Consider the following 11,077-nt stretch of genomic DNA (forward strand, 5'->3'; position numbering starts at 1 on the left):
GGCATTTTAACGAGTACGAGTACAGGAGCTCAGTATCGGGCCCGATACCAGTATCGGTATCGGTGCATCCCTAGTAACCATTTCTGATTATTATCAATGTTGTAAACATTTGTGCTGCTTAACATTTTTGAGGAAACTATTTTTTCACGATTCTTTTATGAATATTTGAATTGGTCCTTTGTGTCAGAGCGCTGGAGTTCATCAGAAATAGATAATAGGCATCAGTTTACTGTCATGGATTTGTCGCGTCGCATCACGACACATCCACAGCAGAGAACATCACTGGATTCTATTTGCTTTTGTCACATAGCACCGCTCGCGTCTGGTGTAGACACGTTGTTTTGGTATTTGTGAATCTTAAAGGGGTCATATGACGTAAACTGAAGACTATTTGAGCTTTATTAAAACTATTTGCACTGATTTATTGTGTTGGTTACACTTTGTTCCTTTGTGCAGTGGCTCAGGAGATGAGTCTTTGAGATTGTATAAACATCAAGCTGAAAAATAAAACCAAAGTTTTTTTGGTAACACTTTACTTGAAGGGGTGTGCATAAGACTGACATGACACCTTCATAATCATGACATGACACATGTCATGAATATGAAGGAGGTTTTATGCATGTTTATGACAACTGTCATTAAGTTTCATTCGCTCAGTTGTCATTTTTAATGCAAATATGACATTATTTGACCTAACCCTAACCTAACCCTACCCCTACCCTTACCCCTAACCATAGCCCATAACAAAGACATCTCAAACAATGTCATCTTTGCATTAAAAATTACATAACTGAGCGAATGACACTTATTTTAATAGTTAAAAAAAAAACTACTTTTTCGAACTAGTTCGACAGTTTGTCTGATTTTCACCAAAATTGACTCAGATCATCTTCAGACCATGCTGGCAAAAAGTTATCAAAAGATTTTTGATAGAGCAAACAGTTTTTGAATAACTTATCAATTAATTTGTTGGCATGATGTCAAACTGCGTCTGAGACTGTATCTCTGCAAAGCTTTGACATATTGACACCAAACTTTGTGTGTGCCATTGTCACCTTACACTGACCACGCCACATCAATTTGGAAACAGCGCCACCTTGGTCAAATGTGATAAACCATTCATATTAAGCCATTAACCAATAATAATGAAATTTCCAAAAATGCTAATAACTTTTGTATAATTAGCCTATTGTGATGAAACTGGTCTCAAAATGTTCCTTGAGTTATGTCAAGAAAATAGATATCAATATTGCCATCGTCAGCCAAACCTAATGTCCCCCATTTTCATTTATGTTGAAAACCTACTTTTTTAACTCCTCATAGACAGTTTATCTGATTTTTCAATTCAGATCATCTTCAGACCATGCTGACGAAATTTATGGATTTCGTGTCGATATACAAAATGGTTATCGTTTAATGCATCAACAAATTTCCTGGATTGATGCCAAACTGCATCAGAGGCTGTATCTCTGCAAAGCTTTGACATATTGACACCAAACTTTGTATTTGCCATTGTGACCTCACATTGACCATGCTTCATCAATTTGATCACAGTGCCACCTATTGGTCACATTTCTTTTGAGTATATTATGGTATTGTATTGAAACTAGTCAATACAAATGTGTATAAAAAATTTATTTTATTCAATCATAAAAACATGCTGAGATGGCATGATATGTGTTTCTTATAGTTTAACATGTCCTCCATATGACTCAACGTTCAGATTTAAGAATAAGATCTTTTTTCCCCCAAGATTTTTATAAGTGGAAATGTATGTTTGAATATCGGATCGGCGCACCCCTACAAGCAACATATAATAAAAATCATAATAATGTCCAGGTCAGTGAATGTCGGGTATGTGCATATCACAGTGGATTCCAGTATGACTCATGCAGAATATAGAGCGTTTCAATGTCAAAGTCAAGTCAAAGTCAACTTTATTGTAATTTTTAGCACATTGCATGGCAATGGTTAAAAGCAAAACATAGTTCCTTCAGGAAACAACGGTGACGCATATATACAAATATACTACAACAAAAAAAACAACAACAACAAAAAAAACAATAGTACGAACAATAAGGTAGTTAAAAATAAATGAAGAGTGTTTGTAGAATGCTTATCCAAAGTTTGAATTTTGAATAATGATCATGTAATGTTAAAAACATTACCAGTACAAAAAAAAGAAAAAAACGTTTGTAGAATACAGATGGTAAAAACCATGTAAAATGAATAGGAATGAGATTATGCATTATTTATAAGCCATAACATGGGTCTTACCTAGGGCTGAACGATTTTGGAAAATAATCTAATTGCGATTTGTTTAACCAATATTGCGATTTAATATGCAATTATTTTTTAAAGCTTTTTATGTTCTGTATTATTCAACAAAGACAAGCTATAAATCATTGTATAGTATGACCAACACACTATTAGATAGGACCAGTGGTTCTCAAATTTTTGTGGTCGCACCCTCCTATAAAAAAAATCTGCCCCCCTTTCCCGAATCCCCATTCCACCTCAGACTACCAAATAATTTCACTAAACATTATGAAAAAATAATGCTTTTTTAATTAAAAAAAACCTACAGGGAAAAAACGCCTGCATCACTTGAAACATTGAAAAATTGCATAGAGAGAATAACTGTTATTATTATTCTCTCTGTTATTTATTTTTTTGTGGGTTTCATGCTGTCCGCTAAGGCATAGGACACACACAGGCTTGCCTCCTCACCAACGACATTAAAGACTGTGTCTACACCGGACGCGAGCGGCAAAATAGAGTAGAACCGTTATAATCAGTGACGCTGTGTACACTGGATGCGGCGCGACATTAAACTGATGCCTTGTTCTATTTATGACGTACTGACAAAGTTCAAATGATTTGCAACGGTCGCTTCATTTATTTTCTTTTTCTGCTGATGGCCCGCGCTTGACTTGAAGCAGCGCTGCTTAGACCAATGCGTGTGTGTCATCAAAGTACTGCGAGAGCTATAAGAGAGCGCAGACTTCTCCTTATGCTTTCTCTCGCCGTACTTTGATGTCATACACCGATCGATCTTCAAGTGGAACACACCTCTTCACTCTCGCGTGTCACGTGACCGAGTGTAATCGCAGCCTCTGCGATTGAAAAATCTCGTTTTCTCATATCGCGATATTATCGCAAATGCAATTAATCGTTCAGCCCTAGTCTTACCCAATAAATTAATAACAAATTTCCATGTGAGCTCCATTGTACAGATTAAAACTTCGATTGAAGCACAAGATGCTCTTTGGAACATTCTTAAATCATTCTAGAGAACATGATTATCAGGTTGTTCATGTCAGTTCCTGTGCTGCTGTCAGTAAAGAAAAAGGGGACGTGAATATTAAACCATTCTAATTAAATTCATAGTATTTAGATTTATCTTTTTTCATGTATGCTTCATTTATACATTACAAATTTTCGCGAATTTTTGTTATTTTGTGTTAAATTAGAAAAATGCAGAATAGAAGCATTTTAACTAGTGACTTCTGATATTCGGACACAATTGTGTGTAGCAGGCATTTATTAGAGTGTGTCTTAAATACCTTATTATTTCATTTTAAAGTGGATATCTGCACTTATATAAAGTGTAGGCTGTTTTCTTTCATTCACATGATTCCCAGAGTCTGTTTACTAAATTCACTTTCTAGATGGTGAACTTTGATTTATATGCAAATGGAAATTGAAACCAATATGGAGTTCTTAGAAGTCATGTGACCACTTGTGTGTGATCATTATATTGTGGAATAGTGGGTAAAACCCCTTACCTCATACTTGTGCTCTTTGCAGACTTTACCAGAGAATGAAGTGTCCTCAGTGCAATCATGTGTCTTTGGAAAAGGCACCAAACTTCTGCAGTCGGTGTGGCTGTAAGCTGACGTCTCAGTCAAATGAGACAGCAGCAGGTGGGTGCTTGAGTCTTTATAGATCTTACCATTTTAGATTCTGTTATTTCATTTGTTTCTTTCTATTATTTATTTCCTTACTTTGAATGCTTATTTATTTTTTTCGTTACATTTCTGTTATAGTTTAACGAAATAATAAAGACATGATTTAATATAAAAAGACATTTACTTTGACCAATTGACAGGACATTTTACATGTATATAAAATCTAACACAATATGCAGTATGGTGTACAGCTGTGTCTCATTTCACTTATTTGTCGTCAGTAGTTTTTTCTTCATATACTTAACTGTGTGGGATTCACTATATAGTAAATGAGTGAGCAGTTTCAGACACAACATAAAGTGATGTGAAAAAGAAAGGACATCCTATTGAATTCCATGGTTTTCCGTATCAGGACATAATAAAAAATAATCTGGTCCTTGGCAGGTTTTAAAATTTGGAAAATTAAACCTTAGATGAACAACAACATGACATATCGCAAAAATAAAGCCAATATGGAAAAGCCATGGGTGACAAGCTAAGAACACCCTATGATTCAATTGCTTGTAGATCCACTTTTAGCAGCAATAACTTAAACAAGTTAGCAATAACTTAAGTAATCATTTTCAGTATGACTTCTGTATGAGCATCAAATTTTGATCATTTTCCCTGCCTCCAAAACAACTTTCCTTTTCAGCTGATGTCACAAATCCTTTACTTTTCAACTCCTCCCCAACCACCTGTAATGTGGGTTTAACTCATTTTGTGCAGTTTAGAAACTCTTGATATGTGCACAGACTGTAAAAGTGTTCAGACGATAATTTACCCAATAATGAAAATTCTGCCATTTATTTGCCTTCATACTTTATCAGTCTCTCACAACGTTCTGGAGGAATTTTGGCCCTTTCTTCTTTACAATGTTGCTTTAGTTTATTGAGGTTTGTGGGCATTTGTTTATTCATAGCTCTTACCACAACATTTCAGTCAGGAATGGATGATGTCTGGACTTTGACTGGGCTATTGCAACACCTTGATTCTTTTCTTTTTCAGCCGTTCTGTTGTAGATTTGCTGGTGTGCTTGAGATTATTGTCCTGTTGCATGACCCAATTTTGCCGAAGCTTTAGCTGTCAGATGGATGGCCTCACATTTTTTCTCATTGATTATACAGTTCCACTTAGAAATACTTCAAATTACAGAACCAAAATCGGCTGAGAATGACATTCCATGTTGACTTTGTCATTAATATGTTGCAAGCAATGTTGATATGCCAGATTATATTTACTACACCATTTGAACAGAACCATTGTCTGTTAATGGAATGGCATTGCGGACAGTGAGTCCTAAATATAGGATTTGAAACTAGAATTAGGTGTAGAGTGAACAAAGGTTTTATAAGAGGTTGTGACTACTTTTTAGAGACTGCTGTGTGACCTTTGTTTTTTGTTTATCAGACAAGCCACAAGACGAGTCTCAAACATCCTCAAACATTCCACACAGTACCAATGCAGAAATTACTGATATTGGTCGTGAATCAGAAGCTTTGAATTACCAGATTGCCGGTGTATCTTCAAAACGACCAAATGAAGATATAAACCCTAACCCAAAGAAAAAGGTGCTGGACATGAATATCAATTTTAACATTTAAATAGTCCTGGAATTTTTTTTGTTTTGTTTATTTTTTGTATGTTTATTATTATGTTTCTATTCTTATTACGCGTTATTGGTGATTTATGATGCAGATTTTATTCACCCTGCTCCTACAGAAAAGAAAGAAAAAGAAGAAAAAAGCAGGTGATGCAGAGGGGCCTTCGTCTCTGACCTCTGATCTCTCTGATATATCGCTGAATGATAAAGAGAAGAAAATGGAGGAAGACCAATCTTTTGAGAGTGATGGCTCCTACTGCTCTGTAGATGACATGCCTAAACCAGCTGAATCATCCTCTCATCTGAGCCCACCAGAGAATGAATCCACTGGGGCAACACAACTCAGCACAACTTTACCCCATGCTGGTGTAGATCAGTCTGTTGAGCAGTCAAATAGTAGCAAGGAGAGTTGTGTAGCACCTGGAATGTTAAAATCATCTAAGTTAAATTTGACCCAAGAGCCAATCAGCACCAGCTCTGCCAATGATTCTCCAGCAGTGTCAGTGGGAGCAGATCAGACAGCTGAAAAAAACAAAATTAAATCTAAGAATAAGGGTCAAAAGAGCATGTCCACAAGAGCACAGACAACTCTAGATCAGAGTGCTACTATGGACCAGAATGCAAACATAAAAAGCAGCAAAGGCAATCAAAAGGAAACAGATCATCAGGGCATGGAACCACTGAAGAATTACAGTTCCAGTGGAGATTCAATGATGAAGGTTGAGCACAGTGAGAAGCAGCAGTCTGCTCATGCTAACCAGATGAATCCAGAATCCAAAAAAGTAAATGAAAGCGGCAATACAGAAACCAATAAGGACAACCAAAAAAAGTATGCCAAATATTTAGTTGAATTTTGATAAATGATGCTTCTTTTTTTAGACCAGGTTGCTCATGCCATTTGTTCATTAAAATGCCCTTATATATACTTTGACTTTGAAAATTACAGAAATCAGAATGAGGAACCACAGAAATCATCACTGGACATGGTGTTTGGCCCACAGAGTAATTTAAAGGTAAAAAAAAAATAAATACAAATGATATATACTGTAGATCTCATCTCAGAAAGCCCAAATGCTGGTTGATTGATTGGGAAAATGTATATATTGGTCTGTTACTGGAAATTGGCAATAGAAATGTAATTGAGCATTTCGGGGGTTTTTTTGTGTAGAAGAATCACAGTTCCAGTGGAGATTCAAAGTTAAAGGATGAGCACAGTGAGACGCAGCAGTCTGCTCATGCTAACCACATGAATCCAGAATCCAAAAAAGTAAATGAAGGCGGCGATACAGAAACCAATAAGGACATCCCAAAAAAGTATGCCAAATCTTTTGATGAATTTTGATAAGTTTGCTTGTATTTTAGACCAGGTTTCTTATGCCATTTTGTTAAATTAAAAATGCCAATAAATACACTTTGTCTTTTAAAATTACAGAAATAAGAATGAGGAACCACAGAAATCATCACAGGATATGGTGTTTGACCCACAGAGTAAATTAAAGGTATAATTTATATAAACCCAAATGCTGGTTGATATATTGGGGAAACGGTCCGTGTACGTTCATTTGTTTTTTTGATTTAACATTGAAAACAGAAACATGAGAAAACGGCACCTTTTTTGTTTAAAAAAAAAAAAAAGTACATGCATATTTCTGAAATAAACACCTGATATTTGCCATAGAGAATCTATGCCTACACAGAATTAAGCCCTGTCTACATTTAGTCATTTAGCAGACACTTATAATGAATGCATAATGCATTATAAAAAACGTATAATATGTTGTTTCATGTCAAAATAATCATAACAACGATTATAATACATTATAAAACTTATTTGTGGTTATAACTTTTATGAGTGTGATTATTTATAACACTCAATGAACACCATTTTAAAGAGGTCATATGACATCGCTAACAAAGAAAATTATTGTGTGTATTTGGTGTAATGAAATGTGTTTATGCGGTTTAAGGTTAAAAAACACATTATTTTCCACATACTGTACATTATTGTTTCTCCTCTATGCCCCGCCTTTCTGAAACGCGTAGATTTTTACAAAGCTCATTGGTCTGAAAAGCGAGGTGTGCTCTGATTGGCCAGCTATCCAATGTGATGTGATTGGCCGAATACCTCAAGTGTGTGATGGAAATGTTACGCCCCTTACCATACTGTGATGCCGTGTCCCGTTGCGATGAGACAAAACCAATAAAACCGATTACAAACGAGGCATTTGTAGCGTCCAGTGGGGATATAGTTACTGATTATAATGACATGTACTGTCTTTTTATGCGTTGCGTTGCATCGCTCCGCGAAAAACATAAAACCATGTCTGCATTTGTGATCAGAGAAACGACAAACAACTAGCACTGCTCTACACTGCTCAAAACTCGCGTTTGAATCATCAGTTTGGCAAATCCTTTAAATATGAAAACGTACTTACAGGCTGTGAGTCAGCATTATTTGTCAGAACACCAGCATTGTAGGCTACTCTCCCAGGAAACAGTCCTCGTCCTCCGTAAAATGCGCTGCACACATCTGAATATTTGGTTTGAACTGTTCTGGAACAGTGTTGTAAATACAACTTAACCACTGATTTCTAGTTGTGTCCTCTTTTGGAAGACCAAACAAAGTAGTTTCGCTTTCACAACGAAACATAGCGTCTCCAGAACATGGTGGCTACGGTAGCAGCAACGCTACAGCAAGAATCAAAGTTACGCCTTCTTTCTTTGCGTGAACATTTGGGCGGTGTTATGCAAATCTTCCCACACAGTGACATAGACGCGTGGGGGTGTGTTTAAACTAGGCGTTTTAGGAGGGCGTGGACGAGTCTTAACTTTTCTCAAAGTATTAAAAGAATATCTCTTTGGGTTTGAGACTTTAGTCTTTGCAACTTTAGGGGTCTTATCTATTCACGAACAGCTTGTAACACTCCAAAGAGAAAGGAAAACTTGAAATCGCATCATATGACCCCTTTAAATCCACTTAATTTATAATGGATTATAAATCTCATATCTTGACATTTTTTTTATTTAAGATCTGCACAGTATCTTACTGATATTACAAATATGGTTAAAAGCAAATGTGGCATATAACACATTAATCTGATCAAATATCTGACAGTATGGCTGTTTAAAAAAAAATACTGTTTTTATTTATTATTATTATTATTATTACTATTATTGTTGTTGTCGTTGTTGTCGTCGTCGTTGTTGTTATTATTTATAAGTGGTCTTTCTCTGCTTTAAGTAAAGTAACATCTTAACAATGGCAAGATATGAGACTTATAATACATAACTATGGGAAATATAATCCATTGTAAGTTAAGTGGATGCATTGTGTTCATTGTGTGTTATAAATAACCATACTCTTAAAAGCTATAACCACAAATAAGTAAATATTATAGTGCAGTAAAACTGTTGTTATGATTACTCATGAGATGATACAATATATTATAAGTTTTTTATAATACATTATGCATTCATTATAATGCCTTAAGAATACCCGTATAATGTATTATAAATACGGGCTTCATAGATAGTGTTACCAAAAGGAGTGTATTTGAAGACACAGACAAAATGCACAGGTTGTCAGGATTGCGCTGCCTACAGTGTGTGATGCGTGGTTTGTGAGTGTTAGTAATAGTAGGGATTTGGAAACGCATAGTAAATATTGGTCATAAAAACTGAAAGAGAACTGAAACAAGTTGTAGGAAAGAAGACGAATAAAAAGCGACATTTATGTCCCTTGTCTGTGTCCTTTTTCGGTGGAGTCGCACAGGTAGAGTCGTTGGTCTTTACACACTTTGGTCTTCATACGTGGACTGCCGTGACCACTGCCGCGGTATACTAACCTTATTTATACCCGTCTGACAAACTAATTGAATTAAGCTGAACACGCTTTAGTGTTTTAACACAACAAAGGGCCAAGCAAGCGCACGAAACTGACAAGGTACGTGATACAGCACGAGACCAAACGCGACTTCTCAACACCGTAAACAAAACAAGCATTTCCTAGCAACGTCAGTTGCGCTAAAAACTGAGACAAGAAATAAATACACTTACACGCTGCTTTCAACTTCAGCTGATTGACTGCTTCTCTCGAGTCTTTCTTTACACTGTTCAAGTCTTTTTGCTGCGCTTAACCACGCTTTAATGTTTAACACAACAAAGGGCCAAGCAAGCGCATGAATCTGACAGGTACGCGATACAGCATGAAATCAAACGCGACTTCAGCATGTCTCAACACAGTAAGCAGTCAGGCACTGTCAAAGCCATGCTAGTCTGGTTGTTTGATGGGAGAGAGATGAAATGTAGTTGCAATAAACGCTTTAACTATAGCAGTGGAAGACCGTTATTCTGTTGCACGGAACTGAAGAAGACATGATGATCGCACCATTTGATCTTTGATTGACCAATCAGTGAAAAGGGGCGTTTCATTACCGCCCACACGTGTAAATCGAATATTCAAGCGGTTTACCCATTTTTTACCCCTAAACATAAAAACTAAAAATCAAGGCAAATTCTTTTCGTTTTTTTTTTTTTTTTGAAAAAAGAAAAAAATTAAGAAAAATATTTAGTTTTCTCATGTTTATGTTTTCAATATTAAATAAAATAATAATTTAAAAAAATTAATGAACGCAACATACACGGACCGAAAACCAAAACATTGGTCTTACTGAAAATGACAAATAGAAATTGAATTTTGACTATTTTGGTTTATTTTATGTGTAGAAGAATCAGGGTTCCAGCAGAGATGCAGCAGTGAAGGCTGTGCACAGTAAGAAGCAGCAGTCTTCACATGAAAAGAAAGATTCTGCTGCTGACCAGAAACACAATAAAAATGACAATACAAAAAGTCAGTGTGACGTGCCACCAAAAAGGTATACAGAATTGTGTGATAAATGCACTTCTTCACAGCAATTTGTTTTTACATGATTATTTTCATATTTTTGAACTACAGGAATCCAGCATCAGCTCAACATATAAGTTCCAGTGACAGACTGACAATTTACTTTCATGCAGTCTTGTCAAAAGACTTCAAATTTAACCTAGAAGAAGATCTTATCTTCATAAGGGCCGGTGGTTGCCTTGGTGACTGGGAAAATAATTTGGTCGAGCTGTCTGTGTCACGGTTAGTAAAGTTTTTCTGGACCAATTATCGATTATTCATTACTGAAACCATTTATTTGAAAATAATATGATTTTTAGGGATCTCGGTGAGCATGGATTTCTTATCGAGGGGAAATTCGTATGCAAGAAGACCAGTGCAGAAGCTGTGTCCATACCATACAAGTATGTTGTATATAAAGCAAAAAAGCAGAAGTATGAGTATGAATACATCTACAAACTGGATTCAAATGAAACCACCAACAGATGTTTGTTTGTCAAACCACGTCTCCTAAATGATGAAGGTAGGTGAAGCTTGTCAAAAGTATATATACTTTTGTGTGTGTGTGTATATATATATATATGTGTGTGTGTGTGTGTATGTGTATATATATATATATATATATATATATATATATATATA

General features: G+C 35.7%; 1 protein-coding gene across 1 annotated transcript in view; it reads left to right on the forward strand.

Annotated features, from left to right (window-relative positions):
- Positions 1–3,766: 3,766 nt before the first annotated feature.
- The window catches only part of LOC107690595 (E3 ubiquitin-protein ligase rnf213-alpha-like), an 86,437-nt gene continuing 79,126 nt past the window's right edge, over positions 3,767–11,077 (forward strand). Inside the window, 9 exon segments of the mRNA XM_016488966.1 lie at positions 3,767–3,926; positions 5,361–5,521; positions 5,673–6,382; positions 6,500–6,566; positions 6,722–6,867; positions 6,986–7,052; positions 10,279–10,427; positions 10,508–10,678; positions 10,756–10,958. Of these exon segments, the coding sequence (XP_016344452.1) occupies positions 3,824–3,926; positions 5,361–5,521; positions 5,673–6,382; positions 6,500–6,566; positions 6,722–6,867; positions 6,986–7,052; positions 10,279–10,427; positions 10,508–10,678; positions 10,756–10,958 (1,777 nt within the window). The 5' untranslated portion in view covers positions 3,767–3,823.

The sequence above is a fragment of the Sinocyclocheilus anshuiensis genome, unplaced genomic scaffold (assembly GCF_001515605.1).
Source record: "Sinocyclocheilus anshuiensis isolate Anshui unplaced genomic scaffold, SAMN03320099.WGS_v1.1 scaffold2905, whole genome shotgun sequence".
NCBI classification, from domain to species: domain Eukaryota; kingdom Metazoa; phylum Chordata; class Actinopteri; order Cypriniformes; family Cyprinidae; genus Sinocyclocheilus; species Sinocyclocheilus anshuiensis.